This window comes from Nyctibius grandis, chromosome 6, assembly GCF_013368605.1.
Source record: "Nyctibius grandis isolate bNycGra1 chromosome 6, bNycGra1.pri, whole genome shotgun sequence".
Lineage (NCBI taxonomy): Eukaryota > Metazoa > Chordata > Aves > Nyctibiiformes > Nyctibiidae > Nyctibius > Nyctibius grandis.
In genome coordinates, this window is record NC_090663.1 from 64489936 (window position 1) to 64510111 (window position 20176).

The window sequence follows — 20176 nt, forward strand, 5'->3', positions numbered from 1 at the left end:
GGGACATGAGTACAAAAAGTAAGCTATTAAGCAGACAAATACACTGTGAGAAGTGACTGTTTTAATCCAAAGAGAAGGAAATTGTGTGCTTTTAAAGTAGAAGTAAGTTCCTCCTAGGCTGAAGTTTTTGGATGACAGCTGTTGATTCAGAGACAAGCTTTTAACTTGGAGATTTAAAGCCCTGGGTACAGGAGGTGAAAGCTCCGCACCAGAAGCTGCCGTAATTTTCCTTACCTAAATGTGTGTAGATTTAATTACTTCACACTTTTTACTCAGTATTTTGGGTAATATGAGGGGGAAAAATGTTATAAGCTTGGGAATAGTTTTTTGCTGTTTAATGTAAATTGTTGATTGCTTATGTGAGCTAACAAAGCTACTTGGAATTTTTGTGCGGGGGAAAAAAAATCCCTTTGATGTCTTACAATGAAGTTGTCAAAGACCTGGAAAAATGTGGGAGAGGGAGAAAAGAATAGATTCCCGATAACAGTAATACTGTAATACTTGCACATAAAATAGTTTAAAATTGAGTTAATAATAATCAGGAAACTCTGCATCTTGTTTCTTGTTTCATTTTTGTCTTAAAGTTCTGATTATGCTAAAAACATATGCCACCTTAGAAGAAATGTGTGTATAAACACATGTAGATATTTGTGAGTGTATGTGTATACCTACATGCTGTATGTCTTGCATATACACATAAACACACAGTGTGCATTATGTATTTATTCCCCCCAAAAGACCAGATCCTAAGAGCATGAAGGATCTGGATCTTACAGAAGTTTAGTGCATTTGCAACTTGGTTTCAGTGGCAGATCTCAAAGGAATAAAGTAATGCATATATAGAATTGTTTTCTGTGTATGATCTCATTGTTAGAGGAGTTACTGCGTTGTTATTCTGCTTTACAAAAATCCAGCTTCCTCGGTTAATTATAAACAGCCTGTTTACCACCCAAACCTTGAAATATTTACTGAAATTTGTAATCCATCCATCTTCCTTAACATTTTTTTCTTTTATTTTCAGTGAATTTACTGGACTCGCGCACAGTAATGGGGGATCTAGGATGGATAGCCGACCCAAAAAATGGGGTAAGTTTCTGTTGTTGATCGCTTCTCTCTCACAAATTACACTAACCGTTTCCATTCGGAAAGTAGACTACTGGGTTTAAAAAATCCCTGGAGTGATTTGTTGGCAATGGAGGGGAAAAAATAAATAAAACAACAAGCTGTGACTGGAAAAATGGAGCAGTGTGGCTAGGGGATTGATTTATTTATGCAGTAGAGCCAGCCACAAGTATGAGGGGAAAAAAAATGATGAGTCAGCCCCCTCACTCCTTCCTTCATGAAAAAAATCCATGAGGCTATTTAAATTTTTTTTTAAATTATAAATTCCTTTTCTTTTCTTGAGCCTTTGGGGTAAATGTACAACACAATTTTCTGGAGGTTTTCTTCTGAAACATGGGGTCAGGGACATTACTGTTAGCTTTAAATGAAGAAGGCTGTTCAGAAATACTTTTCAGGCTCATGATAAAATTCTGTGAGCTGATAACACTGAACCAGGAGCTGAGTTTTAAGCACCTTGAAGAGCCTCTGCCTCTTACCATTAACTATACTGAGAACTGAAAGAGCATGGACTTCTAATTTGATAGCTGAAATAAGTGCAGGAGTTTAGATACATTAATACCCTCTGGTGTATGTGCTTGGCCTGACTGCATTATGCGAGCAGTCATTGCTGTGACTTCTGGTCTTTGGTTTGGCTGGGACATCCTCATTGCTGTAGTGTAACAGAGCTTTAGTACTGTGTTGAAAGGTTGAGTTCTGCATGGCGCTGAGTATTCCTCTCAGTTCCTGGGAGCCATGAGCACCGTGTGAAGTCAGAAAGCATCTCAAGACAGAAATGCTGCACAACTGAGCCCTCCAACAGAGCAGCTCTCAAGAATGTGTTATTCCAGAATTTTACTCACCAGCTGAAACAGGCTGCAAAATTGTCTTGGACTCCAGTGTAATTGTCATAAAAAGGTGGCAGTTTTTATATAAAATGCAGCCAGTCCTGCACATATATTAGACAGTGAATTAAAATCTGCCTTTCCATATATTCTGTGTAGATGAAAGGTTTTGTAGAAATGGCAGCCTCACTCAGATGAGCTGCATGCTTGCAGGGATGGACAAGCTACACGGGGAGCTGAGTTTATCCTCAGCTCAGTTCAAGATCTAATCCTGTTGCGGTCGGAGTCTATAACAATGTTTTTTCTCTAGTTCTTGGCTTTAAATCAATAAACTTGCTCCCTTTGCAGGTGTGGCCATCAGAATAACCAGTGCCAGACATGCTGGCAGAGCAATGTATTGGTGCCATGGCACAGTATAAAGATCCCAGTGTCCACTTCTTAATGGAAGATTTTTCCTTTTTCAACACTTCTAAGTTTCTTTCCTATGGTGGAAAGTACAGTTGCTGTATATCCCAGTGTCCTTACAGGAATAGCAGTAGAGAAATAACTAGGCCTGAAGAGTTGAGAAGATTCCTGGGTCTGTATGTGTAGATGAGTAAATGAAGAGCTAAATATCCTGTGCATAAGCCTCAGTTGTGGTGTTTTCATTATTTAGAGAAACCTTTCTATGTTTATAAGCTCAGTTTCCAGACAGCACCTGTAAGTGCACTCATGAATGCCGAATTAATGGTTACTGACTCAAAAGGGAGGATTTTTTCCTGAAATTAACTTCCACAAATAAAAAGTGAATCAGGCAGTTGGTTTTTGAATTTCTAGAAATCTCCTCTTAATCTTATTTGTTTTCATGGGACATCATAAAAATTCATTCAAAATTCAGTTGTCTCTTTCTTGGCCTAATATAGTTACAGTATTTTACAAGTACTGAAAAAAGTCTTTCCAGACTTACTTCTCTAACCCCCTTATCTGCTCTGTAATCAGCTATCATACTCTGTTTGCTTATTTTTTTAAAAAGATCTACCTTGTATAAATAGTAAATCTCACTTCAGGATTTGAATTTGGAAAAGGAGGGAGCTTTAATTGAGATCAGGGATATGCAAGCTGTTCTTTTTGAGGTATTCTCATACGAATTTATTTCAGTATGTCCTCTTAGGGAAAATTTTGGAAGGTCCATGTGTCTGTCTGCACAGTCCCCAATGAAAGAAAGGAACAGAAATGTCATAACGTGTCACACTTTTCAACACTGCAGTGTGTAGATACAGGCCATGTGCTGAAGTAAACTTTTTGATGCATGGTATTTTATTATTGCTATTAACAGTATCCTGTAGAGTCTAGTAACTTTTCAAGTACTTGGTAGTAATTTCAATGGTGATCTATTCCCAACTGAAGATACATTAGCTTTTGAAGCAGCCTTCAACTCTTCTAGTGTTTCAGCTTCTGCACTTGGTTTTTATTATGAATCTTAAGGAAACTTAGTATTTTTCCTAGAACCACATCTGCTAGAAGTAGGAGATTCTACCAGGAGCAGAGCTGCTGTTAAAGAAAGCAAGTGTTTAATCTTTGTAGTTGTATGTGAGTGCCTGGGAGAAGTTATCTGTGTATCACAAAGGCTCAAGCTGGTAGGATTTGAAAACAGTTTTCCACATTTATTAAAAAAAACCCAACCAAACAAACAAACAAAAAAAAAACAAACCAAAAAACATGAGAAAAAAAAAACAACCCCAAAAAACACCCACCAAAACAATGGGAGTAAGAAGTCCAGTAAAGCCAAATGAGCTTGCTTTTGGCAGAACCTTTTGTAGGTGTCATAGTCTAAATTTTTATTATAGCTGTGTCCTATGGTAATTTTTGTATATTAAAGCTTTAAGATATTCCATGCTCCAAGGAGGTCCAGCTGTCCTCATTTAGCCTGTTGCTCACCTCATTTTTGCTGAACACAATGGGAAAATCTGATCTAGCTTGGGAAATGAAAGCAGTGATGTATAGGAAGGAGACTGACCCTCCAGTATGGAGACAGATTAGGCTTAGAGGTAGACCTGTTTCATGGCTGCAATTCCAAATAAAGCACCACAGCTGCTTTAATCCCCACAAGATCAGACCTTGGTCCACTGCTAAACAGCATGTACCAGCTCATCTAGTGAGTAATGGGTTTTAGGGGAAGGGAGAGGAGTACTTTAGCCAAGGGTTGCCTCTGCAGAACTTTGTCTAGCTAGGTGCTTATTTGGTACAGGTTTTGGTAGTGTCCAGTATCCTAGCAGCCTGGCTGGCCTTCATTTCTCCCATGCACATAGAAGATAAGAAAAATCCCCTTCTTCTGTCATATGGAGTATTGAGGGACCAGTGGAAATGAAATAATGTGACTGAAATATGCCATGGCCAAGCAGGGGTTGAAACAATTTGAAACGTACTGCTGGTATGAAGAACTGTCTGTTGTGCAGGAGAAGGTGCATTATTATTTCTGCTGCTTTACTCTGAAGGTTTAATGAACCCTGGTAGCGTGGCTTCCTGGCTGTCCCAGGAGGCCTTCCCTGCCTGTGTGGGTTCAGCAGCTTGCAGCAGTCATGCAGTCGGCTCTTAAACCTGCAGTCATGTCTGTGAAGAGTGTGAGCAAAGTCTTTGTGAGGTCCGCATGGCCATGGAGCTTGGAAGAGGGACTCTCCCTGCCAGTGGAGCGTGGTCAGCATGGAAATGCTTCCCCCTTCGCAGCTGAAGTCGGGAATTGATCTTGTTATTACATGCCAGAGGGACAATTTGGACTTTGCTCATGTAAGTTTACTTTAATCTGAAGGAGGTTATTGGAATTACCAGAGGCTGTATCAGAAAAGTCTGGTCCCTCTTGTGTAGTAGGAAGCCCTCGAAGCACATCATCAAAACCAGTCGTTTTTTGTTTTTTTTTTTTTTATTAAAGCCTATACTTGTACAGCAGGTCTGCAAAACTTGCGAGTCTCCTTTACCTCCGGACTTCTTCCTGGGGTGCTGCTTAGGATTGCCCAAACTGGGCACATCAGAGGTTTACATGTGCGTTATATATGGCTGTGACATTGACTAGCTCTGACCCACAGAAACTGCCTGTGCTAAACATTCATTTCTATTACATGGAAGCTCACAGAAGTAGGAACAATGGTAAGTGCTGTGAGAGAAATGGCCAGGTCAGGCAGTGTTTGTAGGATGTGTTGCCTCCTCTCCTCCCTTGATTTGTCAGGAGACTGCGTAATGCATTTTGGCTCCCTGCAAAGCCATAGCAGGGGGAGAAGCTACGTAGAGCCTCCTGTAAACCTGTGCTGTTCAGTCTTACTTGGTCTGGCCAAGTAAAAACACAGCCACTTTTAACAATATCCAGATAATTGCAAAAGTTACTTATTAAAATAAATGCTTTCTTTTAGCTGGCTTGATTTATTAAGCAGTTATGTCTGATTTTAGTTTCAGTGGCTATAATAGCGCTGATTTATTTGTTTCAGACCTTCCCTCCTTTCAGAGTTTATTTTAAAACTTACTTCTTTATGGCTTAGAAGTACTCTTTTTCTGTCCAAATCAGAGTGCCACACACCTGCTTTGCTTTTGTGTAACGGGTCCTGTTCCATCTCCTCCACCTCCTATTGATTTCCCTGACCTTCCTGCAGCACAGAACAGGAAAGCCTCTGTGGTCCTTGGGGTACTGGCTGTGTGCTGTGGCTCATTGCACAGCTCCGTGTTCTAGGATTTTTTTTTTAGGCTCAGACAGGAAAATAAACATGTACTAAGGAACCTGCTCCTGTGGAGATGTTCATAATTCTTTATTCACTGCAGAAAATGGGAGAGCTAGATGACTTTTTGCATGTGAATGGCAAGAGGAAAAGCAATTTCCCCTGCTTTTGGTGGTTAATAAGGCCAAATACCAAAAGTTGGGGGGGTAAACTCAGCTGGATTGATTCTGAAAGTTGTTTTTCATTTATGTAGGATGTTGGTGTTTTTTGTTTTGTTTTTTTTTGCGAGCAGCATTTTTGGCTCATTCGTTTGAGGACAGGTACTCTAGGGTGCCTTTTTGAAGTTAAAAATAACAGTACTTTAGATAACTCAGCATGGTTTGTGAATGGATTCATGTTGCTCTCTGTCAGTCTTAGTTCAGATAGAGATTTTATACAGGGATCCTGGATTGGAGGCAGTGTTTGCCCTCAGGGATAGAAATAAAATAAAGGAGGAGGGATAGGGGGTAGTGAAAGGAGAAGAAGGATTCTTGGCACCAATGAGCTGTGTCATGTAGCTATGATTATAATTGGCATTTTCAGGGCAGTACTTCTGGCAGCCTGTGTTTTTTTTTCCTGCAAATGCTGCTGCTTGGCTGTGACCAGTGTAGAAGAAGAATCGGGGGATATGGTAACATGGCAATAATGCAACTCAGGGAGCATGATGGAAATGAGTAATAACTGAGTAGGTGAAAAAAATACATTAATGACACAGTAAAAACCTGCCATTTGGATGCTTTGTTTATATGTACATGTTTTTGTGCGTGCACAGGTTATTAAGAAACATACTGCACGTCTAAGTATTTGAAGTAAACTGAGTAATCCAAACCAAAGCAGTACTTAAAATTTTCTGTTATATACAGAAAAAAGGAATTTTACATGAATAATTTGTGGTATGATGTTGAGTTCAATAGAGTTGAAATATATGGAGGGCTTGTTTTCCACTAGGATTCCTTAAGGTAAAATGCAGTATCTGTATATATGTAAACTTTTCCCCTCTGTGACTCTCCCCCTGGTTCTTAATGTGCTTACCTGGTTGTTTTTGCTCATATCCCGTGGGGCCATGATGATGTGTTTTCTTTTGGTTATGCTGCCTGTTCTAGTGTGCCAGAATGATTCACGCATACTTGTATTGTATCACATAATTGTAACAAAAGAGCTTGAGCTTTAGGTCTGAAAAGACACCAGAAGTTAATAATGCAGTTGTGCAGGACTCTTGTGATAATTGAACTAAACTGTGGTTTAAAGCAGTGCTAAATTCACGTGTCAAACTCTGAAATTTCCAGAGACTGAAGATGCTGGAGTTAATGGCAGTGGAATTCGGCCAGCTGAGTACTGTTCAAATTGGTGGATTTCCCTGGTGAGTTGGTGGCCTCGCCAGTGCTTGTAGAGCTGCATTTGTTTCACAGAGCTTGAATATATCAGCCCTCAGCACAGGAAAGACATGGACTTGTTGGAGCGGGTCCAGAGGAGGGCCATGAAGATGATCAGAGGGATGGAACACCTTTCCTATGAAGAAAGGCTGAGAGAGTTGGACTTCTTCAGCTTGGAGAAGAGAAGGCTCTGGGGAGACCTTATTGTGGCCTTTCAGTACTTAAAGGGGGCCTACAAGAAAGATGAGGACAGACTTTTTAGTAGGGCCTGTTGTGATAGGACAAGGGGTAATGCTTTTAAACTAAAAGAGGGTACATTTAGATTAGATATAGGGAAGAAATTTTTTACAATGAGGGTGGTGTAGCATGGGAACAGGTTGCCCAGAGAGGTGGTAGATGCCCCATCCCTGGCAACATTCAAGGTCAGATTGGACAGGGCTCTGAGCAACCTGATCTAGTTGAAGATGTCCCTGCTCATTGTAGGGGGGCTAGACTAGATGACCTGTAAAGGTCCCTTCCAACCCAAACTATTCTATGATTTTATATGATTCTATCAATCAAAATCTAAAGAGATCAGCTCTGCAATGGAGAGATGTAGCATGTGTGAAAAGGCTGATGGAGTTGAGCGTAGCACAGAGTATTGGACTGGTCCGCAACCACCTTGAAGGATGTAGAGAAGAAAGGAATAACCTCTTGCCCAGGTTGGCAATGGGTAGAACAAGAAAAGCAGGATTTGTTTCAGCTAAGCTGATTCAGGTTAAATATGATGGAAAGTACTTTATACTGGTGCATCTTTGGGGCAGACATGGGGTTTCTTTCACAGGAGGTCTCTGACAGCAGGTCACATCGTCATCTCTGTTACTCTGGTCAAGCAGAGTTCATCTCTTCTGGAGGAACAAACCAGGTGATCTGTTTTGGTCTTTTCTAGCCCTACATCTGAAGCCCTGTTGTCTGAAAGCTTGTCCTGACTCTGTCTAGGGTGAGATCTGTTTTACTTTCTCTCTGAGCTTTCTTTTTTTTTATCTTGCCCTGCTTAAAAACCACATTACTGTTACTCATTCAACACCCTATATTTAAGTTCTGCTTCTCTGATGCCTGCAACAGATTAGCTATGGTATGTAGCTGCTTTTAAACCAGAGCACCTCATGCTAGACAACAGTTCTCACTGAATAGCCTCACCATTTTATTCATGTCCTTTCTCATATCTTCTTTCCTATCTGAAGTTAAATCTTCGCACTCCATTTGAGAATGCTCTTAAACTTGTTGTCCTGGACTCTCATCTAGCTGCCCTTTGGTTTGTACGCTGTTGACATAAATCAAGCCTTTATTGGGGAGCAGCATCTGGTGAGGCGTAGGTCTTATTAAAGGAGACCTAAAATGCATAGAGTGCTCTAAGGTACTGTAAAATAAATTAATACTAGTAAGATTAAGAATAAAGCAAATCTTATCTCTGCTAGAACTGTATTACTGGAATAATATATTACTATCCTAGTCTTGAAAATCCACCATAGATGAAATGAAGTCTGATTGTTTTATAAATACAGTTGTCAGGATTAGGATCCTCCACACAAACTCATTGGGCAAACAATAATCTCCTTTCACGCTAAAAAGTCTTTTTTTTTTCTCTAGTGTATAGGAATTACTTTTGGGAATAAAAGAGCTTTGAAGAGCTTTAACTTCTAAAACCATTGTTTTCTCTGTTACTTTTGTGCCAATTTCAGAAATATTGGTATCCAACAGTTAGTAACCATACAATTAAAATGTATAAATGTAGTGCTGTCATGTAGAATCTGAAACTTTGCAGAATAAAGTATTACCATTGAAGAATGCATATGCAACAGCCCAGGGTTTATAAAACATGCAGTAGGATTTTATAGCTTATGTTGATGAATTTTTGTAGTATGTTACTTACTACTTCATACGCTAAATATATGTATCAGTGGATTACTTATCACTTAATTATATAATCCTTTTATATGAATTAAAATGCATTGGCCTTGCTCTTGCCCCATTTCACAGCATATATTTTTATTCAGGTTAATGGCTTATTTGGGTAAATTCAAGACTGCAGTCCTGTTTGATTTATTTAATGTTCTTATAATCGACGAAAGTTGGCTTACTTTTCATGTTACTCATTCAGGAAAGACAGCTCAAAAGACATGAAATAAAATGAATGCTAGCTTCAGAAAGGGAAACACGTGGTAGGTTTGTCTAGGAGAAAATTTTAAATGCAAAATTCCTGAAAATAGTGTTAAAAATGGAAGCTGCTATTTTGTCTTCATGAGCAGTGGTTGTCTTGTGTATTGCACAGTGAACGAAGACAATAAAAGTTAGAGGGCTTTTTTGAAGATCCATCACCTAGCTTAAAACCAGTAAGGAGAGCCTTCTGTTTGACTTCTGGTTTACTGCAAAGTCCTGATATGTGGGCAGCTGAACACCTAGGACTGTTAGAACACACTTTCATCCATTTTTCAAGTTATTAATAGGAATGGTTCAGGATTTTCAGAGATTGAAAATGGCAGCATCATGTTCTCTGCTTGTCCCAGTCACAAAAACAGGGTGTTTTTCAGTTGCTGAAGGGGAGGGTGGGACTGGGTTTTTGGCTAATGAAAGAAAATAACAGTATTTTAGTTGGAAGCTCTTTTTGCCTCAAAATAATTGGGTTTTATCATCTTAATTTCTTAAGATGTCTTCATTTTGGGGGGAAAAAGCATGCTGAGCTATATGATTTACTGTGTCTGACTAAAGCAGGCAGTAATCATGAGGTCTGTCAGCTTTAATATTGAAAATACTGTGGCAAAACAGATCAAGTACCAGGAGTACGCATGGATGCAAATACATCCTTTTGGGGGTTGTGTGTTAACTCTTCCCCAAAGAAAAGTGGTAGCTCCTCTCACCAGCTTTTAGGCTCTTCCCAACATGAATGATGAAGCACTGTTGAAGGGGGAATGTGCGTGACACCCAGCTGTGTCATCTCTGTGTTACCACTGTGACATTGTATGCTGCCAAGCTGTCGTGATGGATTGTGTGTACCCCGTGGGCTGAACAGTGGCTGCTGCTTCCCCTGCATGGTCAGAGGGTTTAGGGGAAAAAAAAAACCACCTCAAAACCCTCAAAAAAGAGACCCTGCTATCCTGTGGGGAGTTGTGAGCATTTAGGGGAGAAAGCAATTATTTTTTCTGTGTATGATGGGAAATTACTGTTCCTTATTTTTATTTCAAGATAGTTTACTGAAAACACATTGGTGATGTGGTAGTGATTTAGAGTTAGGAGTGAATGACACTTGCACGTTAGTTTGATCCTCACCTACTCCTGTATGATCTTAGTAAGGAATAATCCATGGACGAGTTGCCAGAGATAGCTGCAGGGGAGGCAGGATCAGGCCCTGGGGGTGGGTAGGAAGCAAGACCCTGCAAGAAGAGCGGGGGCTGTGTATCAGCATGTTGATGGAGGGAGGAGGACAAGGAATTGCCTGCTGAGCTGGGCACCTCTGGGGCAGCTCCCAGGAGAAGGGGGTGGTGATGGTGAGGAGTAGAGGTTGCTGATGGCTTTCTAAAAATTGCATCTGTCAGACCAGGCTGAAACACCCCCAGTACAGCCCTTGACTTGCCTCCTTTTGCTGCTTTCGAAGAAGAAAGGTATTATTAGATACCTGGTTCTTGCTAAAATGCTCTGATAAGCATTTAACTTGTGTATTCTTGCTGATGTCTCTTTTGTGTTCATTACTCTGGCAAGTGCCAGGCTGCTGCTTTGATTATATTAAATTCTTGATTTAACAAAATGAATGGTAGAAAAAAATAAAATTATTCTATTTTAAGCAGATGTGTTTAAGTTGTTAGAAAAGTTATCCATTCCTAAAGTCTGGTTGCACTTTAAGACTGTGCATCTTATTGATTTTGGTGTATATGAACTACCTATATATTGAAACACAGAAAAGAGTGTCCTGTAGATCTGTTGCTGTGCTGAGATAAGATAAACCAGAAGCTTATAAAGATGTGTACTTTCTGTGGGTAATTACCCTCCTTGGGATGCTTTCTTGCAGTATCAAAGATGAGAACTTTTGTCTCTGAAATAGGGGAAGGACTGAGCCTTCATGCTGCAAGAATTCTCCTTTGACTTCAGCAAAAAATATTTTGGGGCAAGTGACATGGCCCTTATCTTCAAAGGTCTTCCTATAACAGCAATGATTGTTCCCGTAATATTGACAGTCCATAATGCTGTTACAGAAGATGCAGTTGGCAGGAGAAGATAGCGCAGAGTATTTCTTAATGTGATTTGACATGTTGGGTGTACACCGTTAATCCATTTGCAGTTCTGTTCTGGTTGCAAGGAAGAGCTGCTGGCTTTGTGTTCTTGTTAAAGTCAGGCCCTCCCCTGTCTTGCCTTTGGCTGTGAGCTAGACCAAGAACTGGTGAGTGAGGGCAGGGTGGGAGAGGAGGTGATGACAGGACTTTGTGATTTAAATATCTACTTATTGGAAGTGAACTTTCAGAATTAATTGATTTTTTTTTTTTTTTTTTTTAGGTGCTAGAGTTTCTCTGATGTAGATGTGCTGCTTGTAGGGAGCAGTCCTGAGGGACAATATCCCCAAGACCTAAGTGTACCCAGCGGATACCAAGTGGGGTGGGATAGTTGTCTGTTTCTGAAAAGGAGGCCTTAGACTTGCTATTTTTTCCTCCAGCTGTTTAGAAAATCTACCACCTTTTGCATGTGCTGGTAGCCTTTTTCATTGAGACCTCAATTTTTTTTCTGTTTTTATTTTGGGGGAGTTTTTTTGGGTGGGGGAGAGGTTGTCTCTGCATATTCAGCCTGCAAACTCCAGTTACAGCACTGATGATGTGAGTCTCGTGGTTTCCTGCTGGAGCCTGGGGGTCCTTCTTGAAGTTTGTCACGTGAAGTTGAGGGCCATAAAAATAACTTCAGCTCTGTGTGATGTCTGCTCAGACATCTGGTTCGGTCAACAGTAAAGGACAGCAAAAATGTGGCTTTTGGTCTTCTGTTCAGAAGCCTTGGGGGTGTTCAGTTTTGTTTTATTTTAGCTTTATTTTCTTCAAAAATTGGGAAGATTCACACTTGAGAGCTTTGCCTTGGTTTCAAACCTTCCAAACTGATTGGACAGCTGTTGGAGCTGCTTTGTAAGACGCAATTTTAAGTGCTTTTACAAATTGTAGGACATGCACTGACTGTATTAGTTGATTGCAATGCAAATGTATAGTAAGCCTGTAAATCATAGCCAGTGTTGTGATTACAAATCATTACAATAATGTGAGATTATTCAGTTTGTTGCAAATCCTTCTAGACTACACAATTAAAGTCATAACCACAAGTATAATCCCGTGAGATAAAGTCACTTCATTACACAATCTTCTGCTTTCCTGTTTGCTTTCTTTTGATGCCAGATTGAATAACTGAATGTTCCTATGTAGTTAACCTCAATGGCAGCATATATGCTTTTTGTGTCTCTGCTAATTCTGGAGTTTATTTTACATCCTTAAAAATATGGGTATTGATTAATACAACAGTTGGGCAAAGCCCTGACGATTTCAGTTCTAGTGCTGGGAAAATCAGCCTAAAAATGATGAAGTTTTAGAAAAGAATTACTAGTTATGTCGATCACTACAGATGTCCAGATGATCAGAAAATAAATGAATTGCAATCATTGATACGTAGTGTTAGGTCATGGGGTAGGTGACTGCGAGCAGGTCGGTGCTTCCCCGTAAAAGCGGTGGCTGCATTCACTTTGCAGAATTACAGCAAGGTGGAGTACAACTGCTGAACAGGAATGAAATAAATAGTTCACTTGGAAACACATTTCAGACCAAATCAAACCTTTTTGCACAGTTTCAGATATCCATCTCCTTTCTTGTGCGGTACTTGTCTTTTCCTGATGTTGGATGTCATGATGCTTCCAGTGTGAAGGAAACCGCCATGGGCTAAGGAGCGACTTGTGCCCGTCGGCCAGAGCCCAGTGACTCAGTGTGTCAGAGTAATTCTGATAAATACCCAGACTGAGATAATCAAAACCCGTCGGGGGATTTGGTTGTTGTCCTACTTATTAATTTTAATGATAATTGAATATTTGTGTCGATTACGCAGGCTGTAAGCTCAGCTTCCCAAGCCCTGTATATTCAATTTCAAAATGCTGCTTATTCAGAGTCTGCTATATTTAACTTGGAGGGGTGGTCTTGATTTGGACAGGCAGTACAGATAGCAAGGAGCTATTGTGTCCTTTGGTGTCACAGTAACTAAGTCTGGCAGAGCCTGTTTCTCAGAGCTGTATAAGTGTATTGAACTGGCAAATGTCTTTAGCCCCCAGGGGATTTGGTTATGATGCTGCCTGTATAATGTTTGTAAAAGGCTTTTGCTGTGAAGGTGTTGGTAAGAAAGCAAGGAATCTTGAGCAGCCCTTTCTTGGTGTTTGCAAAACTATTTTATTTGATGCCACTAGCCCAGGTAAACTTTTTGGACTCCTCTCTTCCTTGCCCCTTTTGAGTACAGCACTACTCCTGAGGTTTTCTGCTTGCAGGGTTAGCTTCTCCAGTGCTAACCTGGGGTGTTTTCCCACAGCGCTGCTGTTTGCAGAGGCTGACCCTGCTGAAGCTGGGTGTGCAAAAGTCCCTGTGCATCTCTCCAGGTGTTGCAGAGGGCCTTTGGCAGAAGCCAGAATCTGTGTTGAGCTTTTTTGTACAAGAGGGGCTTTTCCCAGATGAATTCCCTGGTGCGTCTGTACCTGCTGGAAGACCACGTCGTGTCCCCCATTGATTAAGGATAAAGCAGGTAACTGAGACCCAAAATGGGTGCTAGTGCCATAGGTGTCCTGTGTTTTCTTGAACTGGGAATGAGCCTAAGTTAGCAGAGTCTTGATTGTTGCCTTTAAAAAACAGTCTGTCCCCTTCCTTTTTTCTAACCTTTGTTTTATCTGTTCAAAAATAAAGCAACAAAGAGAGAAAGTTTTGTGTGAAAATATTGTTTTCACTCTTTGCTGTGACCAAAGCTATTACTTGGCAAATTTCCTTTCTTCTTTGCTCTGCACAGCTTTAAATCTGAGAACTGAACTAGTTTTCTCCCATATTACAGTAAATACATAAGTAATCAAAGTGATATTAAAAAAGAAAGTTGGGCAACTCCCCGCTGTTCAAAAATGTTAATTGCAAATCATTGACATTCTAGACATGCTGTTTCTTACTGAGTTATAGTTTCCTTGCTGGTGGAGTAAAACAATCAATTGAAAAAAAAGCACAATATTATACTATTTGCTAGTTCTCGTTATTTAAAAATAAAAGCAGATTTGTGAATGTGTGAACTGAAGGTAATGGTGTTGTAGCTTCACAGGATTTAAGGCCAGTGGGTCTGGTAACATTACATAGTTGAATCTCCTGTGGTATGTACATGTTGTGGTTTTAACCACCCAACCAGGGGTCCTTGCGTCCATAACCTTGATTTGACCTACGGTGCATATTCTGGAGAGGGATTTCTTCTTTGATTTAGTCTTCCTCTTATGGTGAGTCCACCATATCCCTTTGTAGCTTGTGCTAACAGAAAGCTGTCCTTGTTATAGGACAAACTAAACTTTCTAGCTTGAATTGGTCAAACTTCAGTTCTCCGTCAATGGATCTTGTTAAGCCTCTTCTTGCTAACTTTACAGGTATGTACTAGCCATCTCTCTTTCTCCTTCCCACACCCTGTTTCAGACAAGTAGAGGCTACAAGCCAGTTAGCCACATCCCAGCCTTTTCTTCAATTTTTTTTTTTTACAGATTTTTGTGCTGTAAAGTAGGGTTTTGATCTTTCGAGTAGCTGTGCACTCTCTTTTCTGGGATCTTTACAATTTATCCTAGCTGAAGTGTTGCCATTTGAAATGAAAGTGGCTTTCTGGAAGTGATCTTAGTAAAGTGTTGCATTATCTTTTTGTTTGCTCTGTGAGGCAAATGGATCATGAGGAGAAAAAAAAAATCATCCTTGTGATGGAAGCCAGGTAGAAGTGAAGGGAAATCTTAGCGGCTGCTCAGCTGGATGCTGTGGCAGGGAGGAGTTGGGGTACAGTGCCAGATGTATCTATGACCTGAAACTGTGTGCTAGAGCTGTGCTGAAGCCTCTGCCGTCAGTTGACCTGGGCGCTTGGTTATTTGTTAAGGGGAGTCCATGGGAGATGGATGTGCTACTACATAAGTGCATCAGGTACGTTGTTTCTGGTGGGAAAACAGGTTCCTGTAACAGGGGAAGATATAACCCTGCAGCCTCCTAAAGCCCGGGAAAGGTCGGATTCAGTCCTGGCTCAGCATCAGCTTTAGTGCAAGTAAGGGCTTCATGCCTGCAAAGCCAAATACCTTGCAGCATCTCAGGACTCTGCATCCCTGAGCAGAGCAGACTGCACTGAAATCACCCGTGTGCTTGAATGGCCTGTCTCTGACTGCTTCAGTCCACACAAATATGAAAATTCTCCTTTTGTGTGTATGAGTGGTAGAGTTCTTTGGGTCCAATCCTATATCACTTGCACCCAAGGCGAGGGGAAGCTATGGAGATGCAATAACAGGTTTTTGTGTCCTTCCCCTAAATGACTTATTCCTTTACTTAGTATGAAATTTCTTTCACTGCTTACTGTTTTAAGTTTCTTTGCACAATAATTTATGGATGAGAGCACACAGTATTAGAAAGCTTTATGTATTGTGCACTATGGGGGCAACTTTTCAACATCAGAGTGCCATTTCTTCATCTGTCTAACTTTAAGTGGGTATGTGTTTTGGTAAGCAGAATGATGCCAATTAACCACATAACCTGTAGAAGTGCTGTTTCCTATGCTAATTCTCTGAGAATTGTCCTTTTAATTTATTTTCTAAAGTGCATTCATTCATCCTTTTCCTTTCTAACTTCAACACTTTGTGAAACATGCATCCAGTTTCACTGAAAGAGTCTGAAGCTGAAGAGAGAAAGATTGAAAGGGAATTGATTTCATGGTTTAACTGCTAAATAATGATGAAACTGTGTTTGTAATTTCATATTCGTGTGAAGTGGTCAATCAGTCCATGTTGTAGAGTGAGTGTAAGGTCTAGAACAGGGATGGATAAATTATCATATGTAGTTTCTGTGCTGAGGGACTCCTGAAGATTATTTAAAACATTTTTTACCAGAAATTCAGACCATGGATGAGGATTATCGTGTCTAGCAATAAAATGCTATTGCTGCAATTCAACTGTGTTATGTCCTTAAGCTGCACAAAACTGAGACAAGCTTGCATTCTGTGATGGGCCTGCTGTGAAAGTGTCTCTTCATATCCAAGTCCAAGGGAGGTCCTTGTAGTTTTCTGACTGGCCCTGGAGTGGTAGGGGAGAAGCACCAATGAAAGTAAACACCAAAGGCTGGAGCTGTGCGGGATGGCAGGTCAGAATGTTTAGGGTGGCCAAACCCAATGGGTCCATCGCCACCTAGGATGAACAGACTGTGGCTCTGTACACTTTCCTTCATTTCCTATCTTAACCTGAATCTTGTACTGCTGGAGGAAGGGTTGATTGATGGCAATCTCTTTTCTCCTACAGAAACATAGCCCCTTCCCATGTCTGTATTTTTAGCTACTTCTTCTACTTTACTGTTCGAACTTCTAACCCACTGTTAATCACAGTGTACCCTGGATGGAAAATAATGGTAGTATGAGCGTGTAGCTTAATTGAACAGGCAAAGAACTAACAATAGACCAACTTACTCATTTTCTGTTTGAGCTTTTTTTTGATAGTTTTTCCTATGAGGAACTGTATGTCCTCAGCATTTCTGTGTTCTTCCCCTCTGTGCCTCAGAGAGTTGGGCCTGTAACAGACCCTCATTGTAACCTGGTGAGAGGGGAACATATATGAAACTTTAATATCTATATATTCAGTCTCTCCTCCCATATGGCGTAGGCATGTTGGTGCTAGTTTTAAGCTGCCTTGCTTAGGTGATGGATACACGTGGCTCGCTGTGGGATAAGTTGCCTGAGCAGACACTTTCTTCTGAAACTTATCCAGATCTCTCTTGAAGGTTTCAAATGATGGAGGTTTGACTCCTGTGGCAAGTTCTCCCTATGGTTGGTTAACCCCCACCCCCCAACTTACAATAACTACGTTATCTTACCTTTTCTTCAAAAGTGTTTAATTTCAGTTCCTGGATCTTTGTTGGTTAGATGAAAAGCAATCCAACAACAGAAATTTTATCTTCATGTAGGTGTTGCAGTATTACAATCAAGTTAACACATGGTTTACGTCTTGGTTAGGTAAATAATTTGAGATTTTTCAGTTTCTTCTGAAAACTTCAGCAGCTTTCCTAGACTTTGCATTATCATAGCTGGTTGCTGAAGTAGCATTTATTTTTGCACTGCAGACATCTCAGCTCAGTATTTAGCATGCAGTTGTATTTGCTTTTCTAGCCATGGCATGTTGACGTTCAATTGGTTCTTCGATGTTTGTCAGATGCTGGAAGAGAGCGTAGAGTAGCAGGAGGTTGCAGGTGAGGAAAAATAGCTGATGAAGTATGGAACCTCTCCAGAAATGTGCTTTTCTGAGATGGTTAGGATACAGGACATCCATCATAAACAAATGAGCACATCCATGTTTCTTCAATGCAAGATTTAAAGAAACATCTAGGTCCAGTTTGCTGCATCTCTGTCCAACAGATTTACATCCTTGTAATTCTGGTGCCATATTTAAATAGTAACATAAGCCTGATGTAGTGGGAATTAAATCCCATATAATAAAAAGTAACTAAAAGTTTCATTATGTTGTAGAATAAACGTAACAAGCATCTGCATATATCATTTATTACGTATAGCAGGTAAGTACTTAACAGTCGTAATAAACTCATTCTGTTCATTCATTTGTAGATCTTAGCATACTGATTCAGACCTTAGCTGAAAGTGAATATACAATCAATGTGAGGCTTTTTATGCTGGTTTAATAATGTAGGCCTGACGAAGATCTTTAATTAAATAATTATTCTTTGTTCAATCAGGATAGATTGCTTCACTATAGGGATTGCAGGCAAGAACATGCAAAATCCGCCCCAAACTGATCATGTTTTAGCTGCTTACTGTAATCCTGCATATGTGATAGTCTTTGTCGCATAAAGCAGTGAGAGCAACCCAAAAACCAGGAAAAAATGTAGTCAGATATTAAAAATACAATGCTTAATTCTGAGGTGGTCAGAGAAAAGCATGCTAAGACCCAATTTGGTGGTGCTGTGAACAAAGTTGCAGCTGTCTGACAAATGGGAAAAGTGGATTTTCTACAGGGTTTAGCTTCAACAGCTTGCTTTGTTTTTGGTGACAGTTGTAAGGTGCTCAGCATGTAGGGAATCAGAAAATCTGGGTTTTAGTTTTCTTACTGGTAACCTCATGCGTTCAAGAGGTGTCAAATGGAGCTGTTAGGAGGAGGTGCAATAAATTGCATGGTGTATGTGCTGGCTGTGCATGACAGTTCCCGTAAGAGGGTCTGCACAGGCAGAGCAGCCTTCTCATTTCTTCTGTCTGAGTGTATTGGAAATGCAAAAATTCTGTTTGGCGTGGTGGCTGCTGCTTGGAGCATTGCACAAGGCAGACTTTGGATGGCCCCTGCTGCTGCCCCATGCCGTTAATGCAGCTCACGGCAGCTGGACTGAGAGGACTTCAGTGTTTATTAAGGGAATATAATCATTTAAGCCTGAATAAGCTTCAAAGCTCTAATGTGGCTGTTTGGCCAACAGAAATGAGATGTAAATTTGTGCTGAATAGCCGCTGATTACAGAAAGATGATTAATGCAAGATTTAAAATTGATTTATGGGTGCAGTTGTCAAGGCCTAAGCCATGAATGTAATATCTCTATGAAAAGCTTTGGGCAGATTAGAGACCAGGGAGCAGGAGCACAATAATGCATTTGCTGGAGGGTCTGATATGGTGTATGAGCCATCTATAGTCTAGTCAAATTTGGTATATGCCTGAGAGGTTAGGCTTTGCCAGCACAGCACATGGATAGTTGTATCACTTTGCCTGAACTATTAGAAAACTGAGACATTTGATCTGTTTTAGTTTCATTAAATGCACTTTTTGGTCAAGTATTTTTTTCTGTTTTACTGGAAACTCTTAAAAAAAAAAGTTTCCTCACTTTAAGGAAATTATAGATAGCCGAAGACAATGATAAAGATTAAGCATTTAGTTTAGTTTCTGCAAATTTTCACTGTTGTGTGCATTCAAAATAAGCCAAATGCTTTGTGTTATTCCAATTGTAGGAGTTAGAAGCCCCAAATACATTTTGATTGATTTAAATATTAGGATAACATTAAGGTAACAAGGAAAACGTTGTTTCTTGCTGCTTTTGAAAATTGTTCTGTAAACCCTCTTGGTATCATCAGATGATAAGTAATGTGAACAGTATCCCAAAAGCTTTGAAAATCCAAGCATTTGGTTATAAACTTAAAATGTATGTCATACTGTTTGAGTCCTTCTGAAAATCTGGCTCTGTCACTCTTTCAGTGTTAAACCAGGTGGTGTCAACACTGTTTGTTATGGCATTTGTTAAATTGTTCTGCAATGAGTGTTACACTAAGCAGTGAAAAATGATTTAATGGTATTGTGTTTCTTCATTGCTTCTTTCATGCTCATCTCCATTGTCTTACCCTCAATTGCTAGACTGCGGTTTGAAATGGATATATTAATTCAGATGTACAGAGACTTGCAAATCTTTAAAAAAAATAATAAAATTGGGGGTGGGGGGAGGCAGAGTTTGCAAATAACACATTGCTTTGTTCTGGGAAGGGGTCAGAGCAGTCTCTGATTAGGCATGCTGGAGAGGGGCTGATGCTCCTTTTCATTTCAGTTGCGCTAACCTCAAGCTGTGTTCTTCTTCCATTTTGATTCTGGTCCTGACATCTTTCATTGATCATGCAAATGATCAAAGTCTGAGCAAAACTGTCCCATTTTCATTTTTTTCCATTGCATCTTGGTGTGCGGCAGGTGACTTTGTCCTGATGTTTCTTCGTTTTTCAACAGCTTGAATCATGCAGGTCTCTGAACAGATAATATATTTCATCATAAACATGTACTGCTAATAATTTTTAAAGTTTTAATTGCTGTTCTTTCTTGCAGGCTTGTTTGGGTGGCACTTGGTTTAGCAAATTACTGCTTGTGTTTTGAGATGCTATTGCA

At 40.1% G+C, this 20176-nt stretch overlaps 1 protein-coding gene across 1 annotated transcript in view; it reads left to right on the forward strand.

The window, feature by feature from the left end:
* EPHA5 (EPH receptor A5) overlaps window positions 1-20176 on the forward strand; it is a 208058-nt gene that overhangs the window by 14291 nt on the left and 173591 nt on the right. The window contains 1 exon segment of the mRNA XM_068403694.1: window positions 1022-1086. Within this exon segment, the coding sequence (XP_068259795.1) occupies window positions 1048-1086 (39 nt within the window). The 5' untranslated portion in view covers window positions 1022-1047.